Source organism: Lissotriton vulgaris, chromosome 9 (genome assembly GCF_964263255.1).
Source record: "Lissotriton vulgaris chromosome 9, aLisVul1.2, whole genome shotgun sequence".
NCBI lineage: Eukaryota > Metazoa > Chordata > Amphibia > Caudata > Salamandridae > Lissotriton > Lissotriton vulgaris.
In genome coordinates this window covers 957,601,316-957,627,965 of record NC_141697.1, presented here as the reverse complement: position 1 = coordinate 957,627,965, position 26,650 = coordinate 957,601,316, and the positions used below count along the sequence as shown (strand labels likewise).

Here is a 26,650-nt window from a genome sequence, read left to right as displayed (position 1 = left end):
TCATAACTGACTCCTTTTGTGGTAGAGATATGCATTGCTGACCTGGTTCATGCCCACTAGACCAGTGATGAGTGGATAGAGGGCAGCCAGGTACCAAAACACCCCCGTGACCGCAGCCGTGAACCAGAGCGAGCACATGCCCGGGAGGAGGCTGGCACAGCCCAGCGAGTACCCCACCAGACCAGATGTACCATGGTACACCTTCCACTTTGACAGGCTCCAGCAAGAAATTAGCTTGGGGTACAGCATGGTGACCCCTCCAAACTCTGAAAAGCAGCATAGACAACAGTGCCCAGCCCCAGAGGACCATGCCAGGTGGCAAAGTGCGGCTTGTCATTGGGGTACTTGTTGTAACTGATGATGACCAATTCCAGTGCAGAAAAAAGAAGGACACAGAGCTGGGCAGCCCAATGGAAGCGCTCCTTAACATTGCGGAAGAAGAAGCGGAGCAGAGAACTTTCTGAAGAGAAAACCAATTGGGCTTCGGTCATGAAGAAAAAGAACTGTGGGCAGAAAGGGCAGTCTGATAAAACTAGGTCAGGACTAGGTAATCACACAAAGTTACACCAAAACAAAGGGGCACATGTAGAGACAGCAGTATGACCAGTTGATCTGCAGCACAGACCAAGAAAGACAGACAGAACAATGATCATGGATCACACAATCACCATAAAACATTCAGTGCAACATTTATCCTGAGATAGGAGTGATTCTGAGAGGCCAAAACTGAAAAAGAATTGAGATCATCACCACTATGTTCACACTGCTCATTACAAGGCATGCAATGAACCAACATTAAAGGCTAAACAGCTGGTGCTATTGCTGACTCCGAGGGTACATATAGCTTCAATGGATGTTCCGGTTCACATTCTTAAACATACTGCATTAAAATAAATGGCTCCTTAGGTTTCAGTAAAGTGTTGTTGCACACCAAAACAACATAGAAGGAAGAAAGTGTCCATTTAACTTAATTGCTGCTATTTTCTAGGCCATCAAATCATATGCCGAATGGGGCTTTGCGGGGGTGGCCGACCGGAGAAAGGCTCTCCCCCCCCCCCCCCCCCCCCCCCCCCCCGGGGAAGTTTGGGGCCCCGGGAGGAAGGGAGGGGGGAAGACATTGAGCGAGGGACAGGAAACAGGTTTGGGCTGGTTGGGCTCCTTGGGCTGGTTTGGGCTCCATTTGGGCTTTAGGGGTATAACTACGGCCATTTTGGGTCACTGGGCACCATTTTGGTGACAGTGACCCAGCAGCCGAGCAGTAGGAAGTTGTTGTAGTGTTTGTTCTGGGGTTATTCTAGTTAGGGAGTAGTTTAGGCGTTTTTGGTGGTCTAGCGACGAAGGTGTCGTGTGCCTGTCAAGCGACGGAGCGCTGAGGGGCTGAGCGGCAGTGCGGCAGTATTTGAATTGAGGTGGTGACGCAGGAGCGGCGGTACTTGCAGGCATGGCCGATTCAGCGAGTGCAGATCCTCGAGTGAGGGAAGCGTTGCGCCTCATAGGAGAGGCGGGCAGGATAGACCTCCTACGTGGAGACCTGCGGGTAAGGCCCCCCTTGTGCGCTGCCGATGGCGCCGTGGCGGCAGTGGTGGCCTGCGAGCCACCGCGAACAAGGGCGAGGAGGGAGGAGGGAGCAGGGAGGGGAGGGGGTGTGACGCGCGGTGGCGGTTCGCGGGCGGCTGGTGCGCCGGGAAAAGGCAAAAGGCCGGGTTAGGGGCGCGGGGGCCCGAAGAAGGCGCCGCTGGTGTTCATGGAGGGGGCGGGGGCGAGGGGGGGGCAGCGGGGGGAAGACGGGTAAGGCGCGAGAGGGAGGCGCAGGGTGGTCCAGAAGGGTGGGCAATGCTGTGAGGAGTGGGGGGTGCCCAGGGGAAGCGGAGGAGTGCACGGCTGGAGGTAGGGGCGGGGGGGGGGAAGGGGGGCAGGAGCCCCAGGTGCAGGACGGGGGGCTGCGGGGAGGGGGTGCCTGGGGGGTGAGGAATGGGCATGATGGGGCGGGGGGGAAGCCGAGGGGGGTTGCCTGGTTCACGGGAGGCGGGGGGAGGGGGGAGAAGGTGCGCCGCAGGGTGCGGGCAGAGGAGAAGGGTCCGGGGGCAGTTGGAAGTGGGGGGGGGGTTCTCTGCTGCTGATTGAGGAGTCTGAGGGGGAGGGGGAGACCGGGGGAGGAGGGGGGGAGAGTGACTTGGACTGGGAGTCCTCATCGGATGGGGAGGGAGACATGGTTGGGCCCAGCAGGCCGGCGTCGCCCCGGGGGGGCGGGTGGACGGGGGGCAGAGGGGGGGTGAGGCGAGGGTGGGCGGGGAGCGGGGGAGAGGCGAAGCAGGCCCGAGGGGGGCGGTTGGGGGGTGGGGGAGGGGGGCAGCGAGTGGAGTCGGGGAGGCGGGGGGAGGGTCGGGGACAGCCAGGGTGGGGCGTGGGGGTGCGGGGTGTGCGAAGGGTGGGGGGGGGATGGGGGGGTGGGGTGGGGTTGGGGAAATGGGGGGTGGGGGGGCGTCCGGTATGACGGGGCAGGCACTCGGCGGCGTGAGGGAGGGGCGCGCCAGTGAGTTGGGGGGTGAGTTTCCCTAGGCATGCTGGACTTCTCCATATTTTTCTTGGCAGGACCAGTTGGCAGGGGGCTCGGGTGAGCAGCATGCGGCTCCGACCCGTCGAGTGGATGGGCCGGCTCTGCCTTGTATGGGCGGTTGTGCTCCAACGAGGGACCATGTACATGAGGACGATGGATGGCAGGGCCTTGGGCCGCTGCCGCACCCACCCCGATGGGTCGGGACGGCCGCCGGGGGACGGGGTTGGAGTGAAAATGTGTGTGGATACCCGGATTACCAAACAGAGAGGGGGAGAAGGGAGAGTGTGGATTTGGGGGAATTGATGACAGCGTGCAGGGATAAGGCTGGTTTGAGCAGGGTGAGCACTGGTCGGGCCCAGCAGTGGGGGGATGGTGTAGGAGGCGGGGAGATGAGTCAGAGGAGGAGGGGGAGTTGCGGGAGGGGGGAGGGGACACGAGTAATGTTGTTGGAAGTGTCTTACAGGTATGCTCCCGGCAGGAGGTGGTGCGAGTGACGGCCTCCCCAGCGGAACTGATTAGACGGCGGGATCCGGTGCGGACGCCAGCCTTGACGCCAGGTAAGGCAGGTGCACAGTCGGGGAGTGGCTTGGGCGGGCCTCGTGGAGGCCGGGTGATCGGAGAGGCGGATGGTGGTGGCACGCCGCGGGGTGGCCAGGTGGTACAGATGCGGAAGGGGGGGATTTGGTGCACTTGGTGAAGGGCAGGTATGTGGTGGATGCAGGGGTGTGTACGGGGACGGGGGGGGCAGCAGGCAAAGTGGTGACGGCAAGCGCGGGAACGGGTGACGCGGCGGGGTCCGTAGGGCCGGCAGTGTCTGGCGTCGGGGCGAAGGAGAGTTGCGATGTGCCGGTCAAGAGGATGCCGTACATGGGGGTTGCAAAACCTTTGGGGACGCACTTGTCACTGGCGACTAAAGAAAAGATTTGGAAAGGGGAATATGTGGAGATTTTAAAATTGCTGCACAGGGAGTTGATGGCTAAGGAGGGTTAGAAGGAGGAGGAGCAAGAGTTGGCTAGGCGCCCCAAGGTGCCGGTAACCATTGAGAACTGGTGGGCGGCTTTTTTGATATACGCCAGTGTGTACTGCGAGAAGTACCCGGACAGGTCAGTTGCGTTGTTCAAATATATGGATGTGGTGCGGCGGGCGCAGGTGACGTACGGCGGGTACGCGTGGTCGCATTACGATGAGGAGTTTCGGGCGCGTATGGCGTCGGACCCCGAGGCAAAGTGGGGAGAACTGGACGCGGACCTGTATCAGCAGACGATGAGTGGCGCGAAGTTTGGCCGCACCATCTACACGGCCAGTGGGCTTCCGCTGGTGGCGCCGCCCTTTACGGCCCGTCCCACCCGTGGGGGGGTGGGGTCGGGGGATACAGGAAGTGCGACTAGCGTTGGGGCATGCTGGGACTTCAATAGGGGGTCCTGTCTCAGGCAAGTGTGCCGTTACCGGCACAAATGCTCCAAGTGCGGGAGGAGACACCCAGTGGTGTGCTGCTGGGGGCTCGGGGGAGGGCCCGCAAAGGGACAGCAGCCGGCTGCGGCCTCCGGTGTGGGGAGGGAGAGCAGCAGGGGGGGAACGGTGCCTTGCAAAAAGGCTCATACGCCGGTTAGGCTGGACAGGCTCGAGCCTCTGTTGGCGGTTTATCTGCGGGCGGAGGATGCGACCGTGCTGCGTCGGGGTTTCAGGGAGGGTTTTCGGTTGGGGTATGAAGGTCCCAGGATTGCGCGGTGGGCGGAGAACCTGAAATCCGTGAACGTGCACAAAGGCATCGTTCGGGAGAAGCTGTTCAAGGAAGTGAAGGAAGGGAGAATGGTGGGCCCCTTTCAGAAGCCGCCCCTGCCAGACCTGATCATTTCACCGATCGGGGTGGTCCCGAAGAAGAAGCTGGGTCAGTTTCGACTGATTCAGCATTTGTCCTGGCCAGAAGGCACGTCAGTGAATGACTACATTTCGGCGGAGTTGGCGTCGGTTTCTTACTCGTCTGTGGACGTTGCGCGGAGGCTGGTGACGGCGGCGGGCAGGGGTGCGCTCATGGCAAAATGTGACGTGAAATCTGCGTTTCGGCTGTTGCCGGTACATCCAGCGGGGTGAACAGACAAAATATCGACTCCAAAATATCGACTGGACATAATATCGAGTTTTAAATATAGACTGGACAAAATATCGACTGGACATAATATCGACTACAAAAATATCGTTTTTCAGGTAAGAAGTAATATCGACTGTTTAAAATATAGATAGCAAAAATATCGAATTTTTAATAATATATAATATTTTATAGTGTATTTTTATGTAATAATATGTGTGAAAAGTGTGTATTAATGTAATAAAATATTTTATTAAATGGAATTTGTTTTTTTAATAATTGCGTTATGTAATTCTGTAGCGGGTTGTGGGTTTATAGGGGAATAGGGTGGGAAGTAATTTAATAATAATTAATTAATTAATATATGTTTGTAAATATTTATAATTAATAATTAATTGATAATTAATAATAATTAGTTAATTAATTAATATAATTGTGTACATATTTTGAATTAGTAATTAATTGGTAATTGATTAATTGTAATTAGTTAATTACATTAATTAGAGTACATTTTAATATATATAATTTTGTGTTATTGTTAAGTAATTAATTGGGAAAAATAATATTAATTAATTAAATAATTACAGCTAATGTGCAAATATATTTACTTTATTGTTATTGTTAATTAATAATTAATTGGTAATTAAATAATATTGATAAATTTTGGGTAAAGGAGTATTTTTAGGGTTCAGGGTCAGTTTTTAGTTTTTGGGTAAAGGGGCATTTTTAGGGTTCAGGGTCAGTTTTCAGTTTTTGGGTAAAGGGGCATTTTTAGGGTTCACGGTCAGTTTTCTGTTTTTGGGTAAAGGAGTATTTTTGGGGTTCAGGGTCAGTTTTTAGTTTTTGGGTAAAGGGGCATTTTTAGGGTTCAGGGTCAGTTTTCAGTTTTTGGGTAAAGGGGCATTTTTAGGGTTCAGGGTCAGTTTTCAGTTTTTTGGGTAAAGGGGCATTTTTAGGGTTCAAGGTCAGTTTTCAGTTTTTGGGTAAAGGGGCATTTTTAGGGTTCAGGGTCAGTTTTCAGTTTTTGGGTAAAGGGGCATTTTTAGGGTTCAGGGTCAGTTTTCAGTTTTTGGGTAAAGGGGCATTTTTAGGGTTCAGGGTCAGTTTTTAGTTTTTGGGTAAAGGGGTATTTTTAGGGTTCAGGGTCAGTTTTGGGTTTTTGGGTAAAGGGGTATATTTTAGGGTTCAGGGTCAACAAATAAGATTGTAATTTTTTTTTTATTATTTTCATTTATTATTTAATTATTATAATTTAATTTAAGTATTTTTAAGTATATTTTAGTCATTAAAATTTAATATTAATTTAATTTAACACTGTTTTTAATAAAGTCGATATTTTTTACATCTATATTATTGTTAACGATATTTTGTACTCAATATTTTTGTACTTACCAATTTGTAGATAGAAAGTCGATATTTTGTCTGTCGATATTTTGTCAACGATATTTTTGCAGGTCGATATTTTGGCAGTCTATATTATTTCAGTGATCCATCCAGCGGATCATCAGCTGCTGGGGATACAGTTTGAGGGCCACATTTTCGTGGATAGAGTGCTTCCCATGGGGTTCCCCTTGTTGTGTGCTCTGTTTGAGAGGTTCAGCTCCTTCTTGCAGTGGGCGGTGCGTTTGCGGCGGTCTAAGACCGATCAGCACGGAGAAGGCACTTGGGTGGTACTGGGTCCGGGGAGGTCGGAGGCGGTGTGTCCTGCAGCGTGGGGGAGACGGTTGGCAGAATGGAGGGAGCAGGACGGGGCAGAGGTGTTTGGCTGGCGGGGGCTGGGCGAGTGACGGCGGCTCAGCTGCTATGGGTCCTGCGGCACGCCCTACGGTCCATGGGTGAGGACCCGAAGGAATTCGGGACGCATTCATTTCGCATTGGTGCAGCAATGGAGGCGGCGTGACGGGGTTGGGGTACGGAGGAGATAAAGCGGGTGGGGCGCTGGAAGTCGGACTGTTATAGGACGTACGTCAGGATGCGGGGTGGGGGGGGTAGAGTGAGGTTGACATGTTTGGCCCATTGCTTACATATGTATCTTTGCAGGTGCTGTGGCGGGTCCGACTGCGGCAGCGATGAGCATTTACGTGGTGGGCCATTCCTTTGTTAAGAGAGCGGAGAGGGCCGAATGGGAAAAACACAGGAACCTCAATTTGGAGTTGGATGAACAGTTGTTTAGGTGTCATTGGAGGGGGAAAGGGGGTATGCGTTGGCACGAGTTGGTGCCGGTTTTGAACAATGTTGTGCGGGGGGGGGGGGGGGGGGGTTCTGTCCAGATGTGGTGGTCATCCATTTGGGTGAAAACGATTTGGTGCAGTGTAAGGGACTGGCACTGGTGAAGCAAATGAAAAGGGACTTGTTGGAAATCAGGAGACAGTGGGCGGGGTGCTACGTCATTTGGTCGGAATTTATTCCTAGGCGGTACTGGAGAGGGGCAGAGAGGCCTGCAGCTATTGACAGGACACGGAGAAAAATTAACAGGGAAATGAGGGTTTTTTGTGAGAAAGAAGGGGTAGATAGGATGGAGCATCCGGAGCTGAGGTATGGGGCAGTGTACTTCTTCAGGGAGGATGGAGTGCACTTGTCACGATACGGGATGGAGCTATATATTGTGCAGCTGAAGGAGGCGGTAGATCAGGTGGTTGGGGTGCGCAGTTATCCAAAGGTGCAAGGGCCCTATGGCGGGGGTCGAATGCTGTATGGGGCTTTCGAGTGGCGCTTTTCCTAGTTAAGGGGGGGTAAGATAGGAGGAATGAGGTCTCATGGACAGAGGGGGAGGGAGTGTACAGTTGGCAGGAGTTGTAAAACAGTTGAGGCAGGCGTTTGGGTAATTGGTAAATATGTATATGTTGTTGCGGGGGAACTTTTTAGGGGTGAAAGTGGGGGTTTGAGCAGGTACGTGTTTATTTAGTTAGGACTCGTTTTGTACGGCAAAGGCCAAGGATATGTTTTGTTAAGATGCACCTGTTCCCAATAAAGCGACCTTTATCACACCTTAAAATGTCTCCGGTCGGTCTTTCCCCTACCTGTCTCCCGATGGGCCCCAATGGGGCTTTGCGGGGGGTGGCTGACCGGAGGGAGGCCCTTCCCCCGGGGAAGTTTGGGGCCCCGGGAGGAAGGGAGGGGGGAAGACATTGAGCGAGGGACAGGAAACAGGTTTGGGCTGGTTGGGCTCCTTGGGCTGGTTTGGGCTCCTTTTGGGCTTTAGGGGTATAACTACGGCCATTTTGGGTCACTGGGCACCATTTTGGTGACAGTGACCCAGCAGCCGAGCAGTAGGAAGTTGTTGTCCCACCCTCCCGCCCCAGGTAGCGAGGTTCTTGGGGGGGGTTTTGGAGGGTTTGTCTTTTTTCTAAGGGTATCCCTGGAAGGGTTTTGTTGGGAGCAGGTGTGTGGTTTAGGTCTGATGGGTTGATGTCGCTGGGGGCAGGTGCTGGAAATAAATTTGGAGGGCGCTTTTCCTAGTTAAGGGGGGGGTAGGATAGGAGGAATGAGGTCTCATTGACAGAGGGGAGGGAGTGTACAGTTGGCAGGAGTTGTAAAACAGTTGAGGCAGGCGTTTGGGTAATAGGTAAATATGTATATGTTGTTGCGTGGGAACTTTTTAGGGGTGGAGGTGGGGGTTTGAGCAGGTACGTGTTTATTTAGTTAGGACTAGTTTTGTATGGCAAAGGCCAAGGATATGTTTTGTTAAGATGCACCTGTTCCCAATAAAGCGGCCTTTATCACACCTTAAAATGTCTCCGGTCGGTCTTTCCCCTACCCGTCTCCCGATGGGCCCCAAACAGTTTGAATACAATTTTATTCTGCTACGTTTCACATCTACTACCAGGGATTTTAAGTCTTTGAAACCAATGGATTTCCACTGACTGTACCGTTTAATACAATATGTGAAAAAAAAGAAGAACGCTTAGAGTTTTTAAATCTAGCACAAGAAAGATTGAATCCACAAACATACATTTAAGGTTATTTAATATTTGGAATTGGCTAATGCGCACAAAAAATATTTCGTTATTGTACTCTGAAAACATCAAATTATTTTCCTGCTCATTTCTTTATCAGTTGCATTTAATGTATTTGCCCACTTTGAAAGTTTTTTGTTTAGTATCATCACAGTTTGCCTATCCATCACAATACTGAACAAAAAGCCTGCTGCCCCTGCATTCCCAACTGACTCATTAACAGTCCTTACAGCATCAGCTCCAGATCTTTAGATTACAAAAAAGCCAGTTTTATAAAATTGTCATTTTACTGCCCTAAACTGTCTGAGGCCTTCTATGAGTTTCCAGCTGCCCGGGCCTCTTACTTGCTCCTACATCAGGAATGCGTATGGAGCTCACACAGTGAACAATAGGACATGGGTGTAGCTGGGGAGGACTATCCTGCCAGAATGAGAGGGGCAGATCTGTTCCCTGCTCCACTTACATTTCAAAGGAGCTGCTTCAGCGCCCTCACATTTAACTTGACATAAGGATTTTATCACCACAGACATGTTGGGACTTGGGCAAAGAGGAAGGAAATTCCAGAACCATAAGTGGTGGAAAACATCAGACGTTTCTTCCACTTCAAAGCTGGAACCAAGTATAAATAGTGGACCCTCAGATCCCACTCTTCAGTACACTCCTGGACCTGGAGAAGACTACAGGACTGCCTTGTACTCCAGAGTACTGACCTGCTGCTTGAGGCCTGCCTTGTTTCTCAGAGGACTGCCCTGCCGCTACCAGAGGATTGAAGCGCTGCTTGAAGCCTGCCTTGTTCTTCAGAAGACTGCCCTGCTGCTTGAGGCCTGGCCTGTTCTTCAGAAGACTGCCCTGCTGCCTGATGACTGCCTTGCTACTTGAAGGAGATACTCCAAGGGTCAGTTGTCTGACCTGTTCTGAGCTACAGGCACACAAGCTCCAGAAGCCTCCCTGAAACAGCCCAGCTGACCTGCTGCAACTGGCCCTGTCTGAACCTACAACTGTCCTTGCCTAAGCCCTTCTGGCCTCTCTTGGAGGGAGCTCCTGGTCCCCAAGAGGTGCCTTCCCATGTCCTGGACCCTTGGCTGGCATCAGCTGAACTCCTCCTGTGAAATCCTGTAGTTTTGAACTCTGCATGTTGGACTTTGAGAAGGTAACTTTTTTAGGGGGCAAACCTGGCCCCTGTTTCTGGCTCGCAGTCCATTGACTTTGGCCTTAACTAGTGACTTTGTCCCAGTCTAGCACAACCAGATACCCATACTTAGCGCTTTCTGCTCTGTGCGCTATTTTTACTTAAAGCTTTAAAATTGCCTATCTCGGGTTTTACTGTTTGGATAGTTTTCATTTTGGTTTCATTTTATTTATTATATTTACTCTGTTTTCTAAATTGTTTTGTGATTTTTCTTTTGTTATATTTTCACTTTATTACTGCATGTGTGGTGCATAAATACCTAACACAATGCCTCTAAGTTAAGCCTGACTGAATTTTTTGCCACTCTACTAGAAGGGTAAGCACAGGTTTATTTAGTGACGTTTGTGGCTCCGTTTTCAAAAACACATAAAATGTGCACATTTCATGTGAAACTTACTTCTCATAAACAGTGTTTTTATGATGTATAGAGTTGTAACACTAATTATATTGCACTTGACATGAGTTACCTAAGTCACCTAGAAGAGTAGATGATGAGATGAATAGTAATGCCACATTTTCGTACAAGACGTATTGCTTCTAATATGGATATAGTTGTTCATGTTCTGTTCAAATTGCTCCAGCTCATCCCCCTCCCAATCATTGTCCCGCTGCAAAGCCATATCTCCCCGTGTTTCATCAAGTGAATGACATAAATGTAATAGGGATGTATAATATTGTTACAAAGCATGTATTACAAATGACGATTCCACCATGTATCATCACTTTCAAGGACTTTCACTGTAAGTGTTAGTGTGAATGTGCAGATACTAGAGTCATTCTTAGAGGGGTGTTTAATTTTGCGCTGATCATCTCCGGTGGGCAGTTGCAGAGGGAGGAGATGGAAGATTTCCCTTACTTTAAGAAACAGGTTAGTATTAAATGCCTTTTAATTATGAGGACGTTTCTGATTTGTTTAACCATGATTGCACTATGCTGGATTTGCAGAATCTATTTTTTATAAAGTGTTATTATGTACTCTTGTATTCTAGCAGTTCAAGTTTAATCTTTTCTTCACTGGGCTGTACCTTTTTGAGTTCAGTTGGATTTTACAACTGTCAGTGAGAATGCAGTTACTGGAGACTTTATTTTTCTATGTACATATGACTTAGACACTCTCTGTGGTGTGTCTGTACTCTTTATGACCTTCACACTTAGAATTCTTACTGAGATTCTGGTAACCAGGGATTAATGGGTATGATTATTTTCCTTTTACTTATAATTCTGTAATTTGAGTCTTTATGACATTTTATGCATATTTTCTCTGTACGTCATTTCACTATTTGTGTATTAAAATCCACTTTTTGCTCTATTTTTGACCCAGAACTCAAATCTTTACATCCCCCCAATATTTGTTTCTATTTATCTGCTAAATTGTGTCATTCTGATGACGAGTGTAGTCTCTAAACGCTAGATCAAGTGGATATGCTGGAGCTGAATTACCTAAGTAAATTTTGGAGTGATCAAATATCAGGGCTCAAATTATTGGGGCTCTGCCGTGACATAGTTCAACCTGACAAGGATTGCGGTTGTTGCTTGGGAAAGGTTTTCAGCCCGACTTAATAAAATACCCAAATTTCTCACATTTATGTTCAGTGGTGGGATCCAGTACTGGTATTTGTCCAGTGCCACTCAGTGATTTTGTGTGACACTAAAATCCCATCTAAATACCTTTGTACAAAATTCAACCTTTTTATAATTCTTCTTGCTAGATCGGGCATCCTTGGTGTGGTTTCCCCTGACTTTCTGCCTTCTGACCTCCTGTTTTGCTGACTTCATTTTTGCTGGCTTTATTTAGGATTCTGGCCACTTTACCACTACCAGTAACCAGTGTTAAGTTCATGTGCTCTGTACTCTAAACATTGTCACATTGGATGATGCACAATTGATATTTAATTTAATTATACATGCCTAGTAAAGGGCACTGTATGTGCTCAGGACCTGTAAATTAAATAATACTAGTGGCCTGCAGCACTGATTGAGCCACCCCTCAGTAGCTCTTTTAACATGTCTCAGGCCCAAACCTTCCTTTTTATTACATAAAAGTCACCTCTAAGGTAGGCCCTGGGCAGCCCTATGGGCAGGGTGCAGTGTTTTTAAAAGGTAGGACATGTACTTCTGAGTTGTACATGTCCTGGTAGTGAAAAATGATTACATTCGCATTTCACTACTGCAAAGCCTATCCCTCTTACAGATTAACATTGGAATTACTTTGTTACATTTTATAAAAGTAATTTCCAATTAGGAACAGATAGAAATTCGGAGCGTGGTGTTTTTGGACTCACAATTTAAAATCCCAACTTATGGTAAAGTTGGATTTTAAATTGTAAGTCTGAAAATGCCACATTTAGAAAGTAAAAACAACAAATGATGGACGGAATGTTGAACACATCAAACATTCACCCCCAGTCAAAGATCTGGGTTTAACCCATCATTTTATCGCTTACCACACAACCCAGCCATATGCAAATAAATTTTGACCCTGCTCCCCATGGTAAAAGTTGAACTGGAACTGACAGGTCAGGTCCTCCCTGGACCAGACACAAGCACTTTGGGACCAGAAACAAGCACCTTGGGACCGGTTTCAGGGTATCACCCCTCATCAGCCACAGTAGATTGTATCCAGTGGCACAGTGAGCAGGGGACCCATCCCTAGGGATACCCTTCCCACCTAGGGTGAAAAAAACAAAAAAAACAGATGATAGACGGGATGCTGAAACAATCAATATTCACCCCCAATCAAAGATCGGGGTTTGATCCACTGATTTGTTGCTGCAATTTAAGTGCTGCACAAATACTTTACACATTGCCTCTTGAGTTAAGCCTGACTGCTCTGTGCCAAACCACCAGAGGGTGAACACAGGTTACTTTTGGTTATGTATTTGACTTGCCCTGAGTAGGATTGTGGTCCCTACTTGGACAGGGTGCATACATCTGCCAACCGGAGACCCAATTTCTAACAGTCCTTAATTTGTTTGCTTTGCTTCTCCAAACTCACTTCCATTCTAACTGCATTTGTGCATCCCTGATTCTGCCTGCTGCAGGCATTGAGTTTGAGCTTAAAAACCTGGAGTGCTGTGGCTTTAGCTCAAATGATTTTGCAGGGAGAGGGCGCTTCCAGCAAACAATAACACCAAGAAGCATGAGCTCCAGAAGGTCAGAGGGCCTGGAAGGCGGCCTGCCAGTTACAGTCAACGGAACCGGAGAATGATCAGGTAGACTTTGAGAAGGGGCAGGAGGAAACAGAAGGGGAGGATGACAATACCATGATTGTGGCACGGAAGGGAGAGGTGGGCCCACAGGAGTGAGTCCCCTACCAGATTGACAGCAGGCAGAAGTATCTCTGCCTGCAACCTGTCGCTAAAGGAGCTAGAGGACAGGAAAGCAGGAAGAGAGCTGAGGTTGAAGAATGGCAAATAGAAAATGGAGGAGGAGCTGACCAGAGGGCTGTAGAGGACAGAAATGCTGACACAGAAAGAGCCCAGGAACAGGAGAAGGCTCGGGCAGAAATAAAAAAGATATTGGCTCATGAAGTGAGTCTCAAAGAGCAGGGCCTTAAAATTAAGCAAACAGCAGAATCCAACAGCAATGGTGGCAGCATGCATTCAGTGTCCACTGGAGAGGTGAGAGTCCACACATCACAAGACCTGTTGCCGAATTATGTGGTGCAGGATGATACAGATAAATGGAGTTCTGCCTATGAGATAGCCCTTAGAATGCACAGGGCCCAGAGCAGGATTGGGGAGCAAGCTTGTGGTAACACATGTCCACAGTGGGAAGGCACACCCTTCTGACACTAGATGTGAGAGATCGAGGAAGGTTGCTCCTATGAAGGCAAATTTACGAGCTAAGTTTGGGCTGACCCCTGACAATACTGCATCAGGTTCAGAGACAGCTGGAAATTGCCAAACCAGTCCTGGGTAGATTTCTTGGAGTGCTCCAGCAAGGAACTGAGTGATTGGATGAGGGGCAGCAAAGTGAATGATTTTACTGAGCTGTACAATCTAATTTTGAGAGAGCACATGTTCATTACTTGCTTTACAGAGTTGTGCCAACATCCGATTGACAGTAAGCTCACTGACCCCAAGGCAGCTCTCAAAGAATTCAGACCTCTGGACTAGTAGTAGAATATCTAAGAGGTTCAAGGATACACAGTCAAGTCCCAGAGTAAGGTGGGGAAGGGTACGCAAGCCCCTTCTGAGAATGATTGGGTGGAAATTCTGGTGTGCGGCAGCCCAGGGCATCCAATTTCTAGCCCCAGAGTTTTAATAATTTTGAGTTAGGTCACAAGCAGGGGGACTTGGTCTGCCCTAACTAATCAAACACTGGTGGGATCTATAGGGGGTGACCAATATGGCATGAGATGTATGTAGTCCCAGGGGCAGGTGACAGAACAGGGAACCACCCTTTACAACGAAGGCTTATGAGAAGCCTTAACAACGAAGCCTGAATCCAGACGGAGGTTCTACAACGCTGGTTATAACCATGAATGGAATTACAAATAGAACAGAATGCTGCAAAGAAATAGTCGCAAAGACAGGCAGAGGTGCTAAGAGGATTTCAATTATCTCTCACAACGGGAAAAGGATGAACAGTCCTTAAAACTTTTCACATGGTGCTAGTTTAAGTGAGATGGGTTCCTGAGTTTCTGAACGTGCAGTAACAAAATAAACAGGGACTAGATTTGAGATTTGAAATCAGTGGGAATGTTGGTATAGAGCTGTTTCATTAGCCACATAAAAAAAGATCACTTTGAGAAAATGATCCAAGTTTTCAAGAGCAGTATGAACAAATATTTTTAACAACTAGCAAAGTAATGTAAAGGTTCTCGCGGACTAACATTGTGATGAACAGAGTAGAAACAGCACAAGGAGAGCATAATAGAGAGCACGTCACAGCAAGAGCAGGGCTAATAAATATTTTCATCTATGTTTACAAAGTGACATTTCAAACGTGCTTACTTCACCTTCAAACCAAGTACATTGTTCAACACCAGAAATATGGTAAACCCATACAGAGGAAATAGTACAAATAGCAACCTTGCAGAGTCACTTTACAACACCTTCTCAAGGGATTAAAATATATGCACCGGCATAGCTAGGGAGGTGCTGGGGGGGCGGTCTGCCCGGGGCAGGGGTGGGGAATTCCTATCTCCCGACGCCCGAGACATCTAGATTTCCTAGGAGGGCAAGAGGTTTTAATTTGTATATTGTCCAAAGGACAAGTAGACAGTTATATGGTAATCCGATACACAGCTGTTCAACCCTGTAGGTCACAGCCAGTTAATAAGATGCTCTGAGCAGTTTATTGGCAGTGAAAGGGTGAATGCAAAAGCTGGGGCCTGCACTTTAATTTCCCCAGAACAGAACAACAAAATGATAAAGCAGAGCTCGAAGTTGGAAATAGCTCGTGCTCGTGTAGCTTCCAGGCCCCATGTAAGAGGTGGCTTATCTGCCTCTTGGCCCCTTGCTCTGTCTTGAACTGTATGACCCCTGCCTTGTATTCTCTGCTCCACTCCTGGGCCTCATCTTTAACTCACTTTGCTTTCCCTTCTCATGCACCCCCTCCTTTGCACTTTGCCTTTCCAGTACACCTTATGTTACACCCGGTGCCTGAACCTGCTCATCCCCCTTAGCCGCCCTCTCTGACATCTCTGACCCGTTCCCCTTGGCCTCTCATATCTTACACATCGAGGGCTTACATTAAAGCTCATTAGTTTCCCCATGGGCTTTCATGCAGGCCTAAGGCCACCCCCAATTATGTCCTTGCACTAGGCCTTTCATGTCACTTTGTGCCTGCACCAGGGGCATTGTGAACACACTGCTGTAGAAACTACAGCAGCTGTGAACTTTTTGATGGGCCTCTTCAGTCTGCTGGTCTGCAGACAAAGGACCATAATGGACTTGAAAGGGTGGATGGGGGAGTGAGTGATAGGGTGGATGAATAGATGCATGTGTGAATGAGTGAAAGGGTGGATATACAGATGCATGGATGAATACGTGCAAGAGTGGATGATAGATGCATAAATTAATGAGTGAAAGGGTGAATGGATAGATGCATGTATGAATAACTGAAAGGGTGGATGTATAAATGCATGGATGAATACATGCAAAAGTGGATGATAGATGCATACATTAATGGGTGAATGGATAGATGCATGGATGAATGAGTGAAAGGGTGGATATACAGATGCATGGATGAATAACTGAAAGGGTAGATGTATAGATGCATGGATGAATACCTGCAAGAGTGGATGATAGATGCATAAATTAATGAGTGAAAGGGTGAATGGATAGATGCATGTATGAATAACTGAAAGGGTGGATGTATAAATGCATGGATGAATACATGCAAAAGTGGATGATAGATGCATACATTAATGTGTGAATGGATAGATGCATGGATGAATGAGTGAAAAGGTGGATATACAGATGCATGGATGAATACGTGCAAGAGTGGATGATAGATGCATACATTAATGAGTGAATGGGTGAATGGATAGATGCATGGATGAATGAGTGAAAGGCTGGATGGATGGATGGATGAATGAGTGGAGCGTAAGGGTGCATTTTTAAATCCATAAATGGATGAATGAGTGAAAGGGTGAATGGATAGATGCATGTATGAATAACTGAAAGGGTGGATGTATAAATGCATGGATGAATACGTGCAAAAGTGGATGATAGATGCATACATTAATGTGTGAATGGGTGAATGGATAGATGCATGGATGAATGAGTGAAAGGGTGGATATACAGATGCATGGATGAATACGTGCAAGAGTGGATGATAGATGCATACATTAATGAGTGAATGGGTGAATGGATAGATGCATGGATGAATAAGTTAAAGGCTGGATGGATGGATGAATGAGTGAAGCGTAAGGGTGCATTTTTAAATCCATAAATGGATGAATGAGTGAAAGGGTGGATGGATAGGTGCATGGATGAATGAGTGGATGGATAGGTGCATGGATGAATACGTGAAAGGGTAGATGTATAGATGCATGGATGAATACGTGCAAGAGTGGATGATAGATGCATACATTAATGAGTGAAAGGGTGAATCGATGGATGAATGAGTGAAAGGCTGGATGGATGGATGGATGAATGAGTGGATGGATGTAAGGATGGATGTGTGAGAATGGGAGGAAAAGAGCAAGGGTGAATGAAGGGATGGGTGAGTGGATGGATAGGTTGAAAGTGGATTGATGAGTGAAAGGATGGACGACTTACTGAAAGGGTGGATAAATGGGTGAGAGTAGATGAATAGATAGCTGACTGGGTGAGGGATGGATGGGTGGGTGGCTGGGTGGACGGGTTGACGGATGGCTTGGTGGGTGGAGAGTTGAGTGTAAAGGTGGATGGAGGGATTAGTGAAAGGGTGAATGGATATATGAGCGAAACGGAAGATGGATGGGTGAAAGGGTGGATGGATGAGCGAAAGCATAAATGGATGAAGTGAAAGGGTAGGTGGATAGATGAGTGAAAAGGAGGATGGATGGGGTGGATGGATGGAGGGATGAGTGAAAGGATGGATGAATATGAGTGAAAAGGAGGATGTGTGGGGTGAAAGGATGGATGGATGAGCAAAAGGATGGATGAGTGAAAGGAAGGCGGGATGGATCAGTTGGATCGATAGGTTTGGAGATGGCAGGATAGGCGTTAGCAGCTACAGTAGAGGTGGTGGAGCTCTTGATGGGCCTCTTCTGTCTGCAGCTCGGCAGACAAAGACTTGTAATTAATTTGAAAGGATGAATGGATGTGTGGGTGAAAGGATGAGTGAGTAGAAGTGTGGCTGGCTAGATGGATGGATGGATGAATGAGTGACCGGGATGGTGAATGGACAAAGGATGTTATAATGAAGGAAAGTGTGAATGAGTGGATAGGTTACAGGGTGTAAGGATTAGAGAGCGAAAGGATGGATGAATGTAAAGGATAAATGGATGGATTGATGGATGGGTCGAAGGGTGGGTGGAAGGACGAGTGAAAGGGAGGGTGGATATATGAAGTGAATGGAAGGGTATATAGATGGACTGAAAGGGAGGGTGTATGGATGAGCAAAAGGATGGATGGATGGTTGAAATGGATAGGTTTGGAGATGAATGGGTAGGTTTGGATATGGATGAGTGGATCGAGAGACAGATGAACAGATGGATGAACAGATTAGTGAAAGGTAATGGATTAAAGAATGAATGGGTGCCAATGTAAAGGTGAAATGCTAGATATCAGCGTGTGAAAGGATGAATGGATAGATGCTTAGATGGAAGAGACAAGAGAGCTATTGTGGAGAGGATTCCAATTACTTTTTTTCGCTTGCTTGGTGTCATAAGAACTTTGAATCAATGTGGGGGGTATTTAAATGTTCTGGTTACTCACTTGGCCTACATTGTGCTCCTTTCTCTACCTTGGGATTATCAGGTAGGCGTGGTTCTTACTAGACAGCTAGTATTTGGTCTCATAAAGGCCACATTGCCATAGAAATTCCCGGCACTGAACAAAACTACTTTGTAAAAGAGAAGAATGCTGTCACACACAATGAAGCCAACAAAAGGTCTTGGTTAACTCAAATTTCATTAGGGGCTCAAATGTTAAAGTCACGAAAGGGCACCCATGATATATGTCCTTGTATTAAAGGAGATTTACGTTTTTCATGAATTCACATGAATTTCTTAAGTAGGCCAGAAAACCGTAGTCCTAGAAAATATTTGTGATTTGCATCTTAGCATGAGCAAATATGAATATGCCCCAGCGGAAATCTGTTGAGTGTTTACAAGTTCACTTTTTCTCCAACCACATTTTTCCCAGCCCTGGAAGAAACTTTACTACTGCCGTTGTCAGGGGTAAATTTCCGACCTTTCTCAGTATGGGAAAAGATTAGAGAAGAGCTGGTGAAAACCTCCAAAATTCAAATCCTTCTATAGTATTAGCCTGACATAACCAGAGAGGCTATTATCAGAGCTCTTCTACAAAGAGATTGCAGCCATTATTTGACGGTGTACTACATGGCACCAAATGGACAAGTGGATTTTGTTACAGGACAAGTAGATTTATGAAGCTACTTGTCCCATGGACAAGTACATATTTCGATAAATTCCACACCCCTGCCGGGGGGCACAATTTTTGAGGCGGCTGCGCCGGATGCAGAAGACTTTCACTTTATAAGCAGCAGAAACAAAACTAGTCTGTTTCGTGCATCATGGCGGCGACAGCGCAGTCTCAGAATCTGGAGGACAAAGTCACTTGTTCGATTTGTTTGGAATATTTCAAGAATCCGGTGATCATAGACTGCGTGCACAACTTCTGCCAGTCCTGCATCTCACAGTGCTGGCAGGGGATAAACACAGACTTCGCCTGCCCCCAATGCAGGGCCACATCTTCAGAGGCAAACGTCCGGCCTAACAGGCAGCTGGGAAACCTTGTGGAAATGCTAAAATTCACCTCCCGTCCCTGAAGTTGCAGGAGAACGTGTGCGTGAAACACCAGCAGCGGCTGCAGCTCTTCTGTGAGGATGACCAGGAGCCCATCTGTGTGGTGTGCGACCAGTCCAGGGACCACCGGGCTCACACCATCGTTCCTGTAGAGGAGGCTGCAAAGAGTACAAGGCATGTGTGAGGCACTGCTGGGATCGCAGCTTTCACTACAAACTGTACTGCTTGACTGACTGTGCCCAGGAGAACAAGGTACGTGTGAGGTGCTTCTGGGAACACAGTTCTTTTACTGGGCATAATTACAACCTTGGGTACAGGGAATGTGCGAGATAATGCTGGGTAAGTAATTGTTATACTGTAGCTCCTTATCTATCCATAGCTGCCAAGGCGTCAGAATGCTATGTGTGACATTTTCATAATTTCATTGTAATTTCGAGTGACATTTCACTAAATACGAGTGACACTTTCTCGCAAGCAAAATCAAGCAATGAAGATGAGGGACTCCATTGCGGCCGCGGCAACTTACAATTTATTTGGGAACGAACACAGTTGGGAGGGAGGGCGAGGTGGGGGGGTTAAAGCAGACCAAAAAGCTTGAGTGTGGAAAAGGCCGCTTTATTAGGAACAGGTGCACATCACAAATAATAAACCTTGGCAAAGCCTTCCAAAACTAATCCTCACTAAATCAATAAACCCCACCCCCACCCCTAAAATTTTATGGCCCCTCCCCCACCCATACAATACATCAATTCAAACATTACAACAACATTATAAAACATTACATCATCATATAAAATAACGTCATCATTATAAACATGTCGTCATCATTATAAAACATACGTCATCATTATAAAACTTACGTCATCAACAAACCCAATAACATTATGAATACCAGGCCCTCCATAAACCAATCACCTGCCTGACCCTTCACCCCTGTCAAACCCCCACAAAACGTCTAAACGGTCAACCAATGACCAACTCATTGTTCCCTGACGATAAACAAACCTGACCATTAATCACCAAAAACTGACACAAATAGCCCTGAAACAACTAGACCCCGCCACCAAGGAAGGTGGGGGGGGAGGAAACTACCCCACCTCTCCTTCCTGCCCCCCCAGTAGGAAAAGAAAAAGAGAAAACCTGGAAAAATTAACGCTGCATCATCAAGGACCTTGCTAGAACTTCACGTAACTCTAACAGGTACAAATCCATACCGACTCTAGAAAGGTGGACCCCATCATCCCTGAAGAACTCCACTGACTCAAAACGAATCTCCCTATGAGAAGTTCTCCCAAAACCAAGCTGACAGCAAAATCTAGAGACCTCCGCATTTACCTTCTTCCTGGCTCGATCAACCGCTCTAAGATTCACTGCTCCTCTCCAAATCCTACGTGGAATCAATTCAGTCCAAAAAACATGGCAACCAGCCGAATGCTCCTTAATAAGAGCCAAATCCTTCTTGATGGCCCGCAAAAGCACCACTCCCTTAGTTGCGCAAAGATCGTTTTCACCCAAATGTATCACTAGAATGTCCGGGCAGCAACCTCCCACCAAACCGTTATTAAGGCATGAAATCAGTTCCCTCCAAAGCATCGCACCTTTACCCTTCCAAACAATATTAAACATTCTGATATTAAAACCCAATGCTTCTCCGAAATAACTTTGGGCCGCTTGAACCCGGGCCCATTTCACGAACAAGTGCTCCACAATCCAAACAGTCACCGCTGGAGAACGGGGCCCAGCAACTGAACCTGAAAAAGAAAAAACTGTAAATACTCATGCAAAGGAAGATGACGCAAGCGCCTCCTCCGTGTCACCTCTCACGTATCGCTGAAAGCATTTTGATGACCATCGCCCCAACCTCATGAGATGTCCCCCTGTGACAAACCCCTATTAAACGCTTCAGTCACAGCGCCAATCCTAAAAGAGTGTGTGCCATAATGCTCCCCATCCAGACCAATGCACTGCAAAGCCTTACGCAAAACCATGCGAAATTGATAGGCTGTAACAGGAGATTTATTAATATGCTGGAACACAAGGTCATCATCACCACCCCCTGATAAAGAACGCCAACAGCAATAGACACGTAACTCTGGGGGAACTCCCCTCCAACCACACTCCTTTACCCAACTTCTTCTGATCAGTTTTAGAGCCGGACAGCCACACATGAACACCTCTCTCTGAGCAAAAAATGTCTCGCCAACAAATCCCTTCCCTGGGTTTAGAACCCAACAACTCGGATACCCGAAAAGCACCAAAGAACATAAAGGCCATTAACATGGCAAACAAGCAAGCCTCGAAATCATCTATACAAACAGAAGGCAAAATCGCTAATAAACGCGCCAGAGTCTGCCAAGATAGTGGAGCCCTCAGCTTCCTATTACTCCCCTGTTCCCTGGCCCAACCCTCAAGCATTCTCCTGCCAAACTCACCAGCAGAGGGGAAGTAACCCCAAAACAATTTTCCCATAAAGGAAATGTCCGCCAACTTCCCAGAAATAGTCACTCTAGAAAGACCCTTGTCCATGAGGTCCAAACTGAACTTAACTACATCCTCTGAACGACGCCAAACCTCTTCACGCCTGGAAGCTCCAGATTCCAAAAACTCTCTCCAAGCCAAGGAATATGCAGAACGCGTAGACACAGATAAAAAACCTACCACCAGTTGAAAGACCCGACGGTGCCTACGTGCCACAGATGTATCGGCATCGGTGATGTGTCTGCCTCCCAGGCCAGTCCACGGAATCTCTCCCACTGTGAACGAGACAAAGCATCCGCTATGTCATTGTCCACGCCAGGGATGTGCCAAGCGCGAAAGTTAATGTCATGTTTCAAGCAGCCCAGCACAAAGACTCTCATGAGTTTCAAAACCTGTTCATCTCTGGCAGATTGCCGATTCACAATCTCCACCACAGCCATATTATCAACGCGGAAAATAACTTTTTTGTGTGCCAAATCCTCTCCCCAAAGAGACAAGGCAACTAGCAAAGGAAAAAGCTCCAAAAAAGTTATGCTCCGACCACCATTCAACCAATCCTCAGGCCAGCGATCCGCACACCATTTACCATTCCAGTACAGTCCAAAACCCTCACTGCCTGCAGCAACAGAAAACATTTGCACATCCCATTGGAAATCATTAAAGGAAGTGAGAAAAAATTCCCACATACGCAAATCTTCTTTGATACCCGCTGACAAACGTACATGATGGTGAGGCAAATGCTGACTTGCCAAAGCCCTGCCTAATCTGCGACAAAAAGTCCTCCCTGCTCCTACCACTCTGCACGCAAAATTGAGGTGTCCCAGTAGCACTTGAATTTCTTTCACCAACACCTTCCGTTTTGTCAACCTAACACCCAACAACTCCAACATCTTCACTTTTTTGTCATCTGGTAAGCGAGCTTCCATTGCCACTGAATCGATTTCAATCCCCAGAAATGACAAGGTAGTGGCAGGGCCCATTGTGTTTTCAGGAGCCAAGGGAACCCCCAAATCATCCATGAGCCCTTGGAAAGTGTCCAGAGCTGTCTGGCACTCCGAGGAGCCCGGAGATCCAACAAAGAAGAAATCATCTAAATAGTGCGTTACCAGTGAATGACCAGACTGGTGTGTAAAATGCCACTGTAAAAAGGTGCTGAAACATTCAAAAAGGGCACAGGATATAGAGCAACCCATCGGTAATGCTTTGTCCACGTACCATTTCCCATCAAAATGGATACCCAGAAGACTCCAATCATCTGGATGGACTGGAAGCAGCCAGAAAGCAGACTTAATGTCACACTTAGCCATCTCAGCAGCTGCGCCCGCGGTCACAACAAGTGACATGGCCACGTCAACTGAGGAATATGACACCGAAGCAGCATCCGTATCAATAAAATCATTTACAGATGACCCTTCCGGCCATGTCAAATGTTGAATAAGTCTGAATTGCCCCAGCTCTTTCTTGGGGACCACTCCAATAGGTGAAATAATCAAGTCACGGATCGGCCAGTCATGAAAAGGGCCTGCCATCCTTCCTTCATGTACCTCTTTATCCAATTTTTCTTGCACAACTGCACTATGCTCAGATGCCGACTTCAAATTGTCAGCCCAACGTCTTTGCCTTGGTCCCAAATAGCCCAAATGAAAACCAACTTGAAAACCCTTCAGCAGTCTCTGTTTAAAACTTACATCCTCATAATCCTGAAGGGCAAGTTTAAGCTGCTCCAGCTTAACTGGCGTATGAGCCCTTGGGTCCAGTACCCTGTGCACCTCTACCACCCCGGCCCCCTTGAAACTGCCAGGACGTCCCAGAACCTCCTGCACCTGACTGTTGCCCTTGCTGGCCACCTGCTGGTTTGTGATCCCAACATTTAACCAAGGGGTGTCGCTTACCACAGCCGGAACATTCATGCCTATATCTGCAATATTCTCTACTACACGACCCCTTATTAAATTCCCAGCAGGTACCATTTCCAGACTGTGTATTGGACGTGCTCCCCACCCCACCACGGGTGGGCTTGCCTTGAAAGGGCCGATAAATCAAGGGTAGACCACTGGCTGTAAAAATTGTCTTACCCCCTGAGGCAGCCCCATCGTATGCTGCCACAAATCTGTATCCAGCTCCTCCCATTTTGCCTCTGGATCCCATGCCATCCTAGCCCTAAACTCCTCATCATACTGGGCCCAAGCATATCCCCCTCCAGTTATTTGCGCCTTCTGAATGACATCCATGTATTTAAAAATAGATACACTGCGCTCTGGAAACTTTTCACAGTAAACACTTGCATATATAAGAAATGCTGCCGTCCAGTTTTCAATAGTCAACGGAACCGTTGGACGCTTTGCAAGCTCATATTCTTCCTCCTTAGAACCCTCTTTAGATCGTACCTCATGATGAAGGAGTTTCAGTATTTCCACATATTCACCCTTCCAAATTCGCTCTTTTGTGGACAACATTAAATGAGCGCCCAAAGGTTTGTAAACACCCATGTAGGGCAATTTTTTAATCTTCAACTCTTTACTGTCAAGGGGCTCCTTAACGCCTCCAGCAGCCTAAGTATTTGTACTACTTTCTACCTTTCCCCCTGCAGACCAAAGACCTTCATCTGTGCCCACAGCTGTGTCCTTTGCATACCGCCCTTTAAACAACCTCCCTTCCCCAACCCCAAGAACTCCCACCACCGCCGTCCCCACAGACACCATTGTAGGTTTGGCCTGTGTAACTGAGTTCTCACCTGGCAACAGAGATACAGCTCTGACAGATTCCGCCCGTGGTGCTGAAACACCAAATGAAGGCCGCCCTCGAGGAGCCCTGACTGGTGGGCCGCGCTCTTGTCTCTCCTGAACTCGCCTTGTTACTTTCGGATGCTGAAAAACACTACAAGACACATTAGAGGGCTCCCCCCCATCCACCTCACGTAATTCTCCTTCTTCCGGAGTATCTTCGTCATAATCCAACACTACCGCCTCCATCTCAGGAGGGAAAGTAACACTTCGGGTCTTACCCAACCCGTGAACAGCAATATTACTTTTAAACTGGTTAGAAAGACCTCCTGGCGGGGGAGCAGACTGTACCCACCTGTACCTCCCCGTGGGTTGACTCTGTAGCTCCATAGCCGACAGTAAGGTGGACCACCTAGACCTGCTATTTGGCGGGGACAGCGAGATCGCGCCAGACCTTCGTGTGCTGGCCGCGACGGGCTCCCTCGGTGGAATAGAGAGAGCCGCGCTAGGCGCTCTCCTCACTTTGCCTCGGCGAAGCTGGGCTGCACCACGCCCTACCAAGTCTGGACCACCGCACCAATCTTCCTCCTGTAAAGAAAAAGTTTGGACTGGTGTGCTGGGGTCCCTAATTAACATTCCTGCTCCAGACCCTGGCCGCTGCCATACAGTAGTACCAACTGACCTCCTCTGCAAGTTATCAAGAGACAAACCCCTACTGATACTCCTCAAAGGCACCTACCTTACTGGAGAATCACCTACCACAAACTCATCTTCACTCGAATCCAATCTAGTATCAGAAACCGCCAAAGAAGAACCTACCCTCTAACCCCCCTCAACACCCCCTGCTCCTCATCCTCCCTGTGAATCCCACCCTGATCATCACATACCTGTCCAAAACGCTCCACACCAGAAGAGCGTGCCTCAAAATGGGGGCCACCCGCCCCCTCCGACCAATGAGGAAAATTCCTAGAAGGCCCTTGATATGCAAAACCACCTACCTGTCCCAATCCCACACCATACTGTGAAAATGTCCCCGGTACAAAATCCCCATCTCCACTGTAAGTGCGCAACCCTTGGTGAAGACCAACATACTGCCCCACAACGCTGCCATGGGAGGGAAAAACATCAGGAACCAATTGAAGAGTACCACCATGAGCACCCCGCAAACTACTCTGGGCTGCTATTAATGACCCCCCAGCCCCAAACGACGTGCCCTCAGCATCCAAAATGGCTCCAGGACTAAAACCACCTTCACCCATTTGTGCCCACTCCCCTTCGCCCCTAGAACTACCCACAACAGATAATGCAACTGTCTGGGAAGCAGAAGTAGAGAACAACAAAGGGCTACCCACATTACCTTGCTCATCATAAAGCGCAATCCTGGCTTCAGTATCAGAATACACTTGACCTCTTTGAAAAACCAACTCTCCATGCCCCCCTGCCCCACCTGTCCCTTGAGTGACCATGCTACTCGCTCCCATGAAGTGTGTCTCAGCTACCAATTGCCTCACAGGATCTAACAAGGGATCAGATGCTCGAAAAATCCCTCGACCAACACCCTGCCCATCACCCAGCTGCAGAGAACCTCTCCGTGCACCACGCTTCACAGCGCCTGAAACCGGCTCTGAAAAACGCTCCAGAACAGGGTCAGAGGCGGAGCACTTCTTGCTCCCTCTCCGCCCCCCCCGTTTGGCCACAGGCTTCAACGAAAGCGCTTCCACATGCCTCGCCTGCGAGCGAGGCGCCAACCCCGCCTGCTCCTCAACCGGCACTTCAACCAGCCCCCCCACTGCCGCAGAAATACACGGAGGAACGCCGGGCAGCACAAAAGCCTCCCCGTTCCCCGCGACAGCGCGCACTGAATCAGGAGGGGCCGGCTTCCTAGTGCGAGCCCGGCCCCTCTCACTCACCTGACCCGCCTGACGTTTTTTCGGGAAATAGCACGCTGCAACCACCGCAGCTACACCGGCAGAAGCCTGACGCTGGGGACGCGCCGGCCCCCCGTCGACCAATAAATCAAGTCGACCAGCCTCCGATAGCAGACGCATTGCCTCGAGGACACGAAAGTCTTCCATCTTCAAGCCAATGATAAAACGCTACGCCTGAATACGAAAATTCACTAAATGCTACTATATTAATACAAAGAGAAAACACTTTTAACTATCTAACCTCCCAGCCACCAGGTCACCAAACCTTAAATGGTGGCTGGGAGGAGGAGTCAGAGAACTAAATAG

General features: G+C 48.0%; 1 protein-coding gene across 1 annotated transcript; it reads right to left on the bottom strand.

The window, feature by feature from the left end:
- CYB561D2 (cytochrome b561 family member D2) lies at positions 1 to 23,603 on the bottom strand. The gene is given in 3 exon segments (XM_086939539.1): positions 1 to 263; positions 266 to 503; positions 23,238 to 23,603. Coding segments are annotated over 3 exon segments (867 nt in total).
- Between the last annotated feature and the right edge of the window lie 3,047 nt (positions 23,604 to 26,650).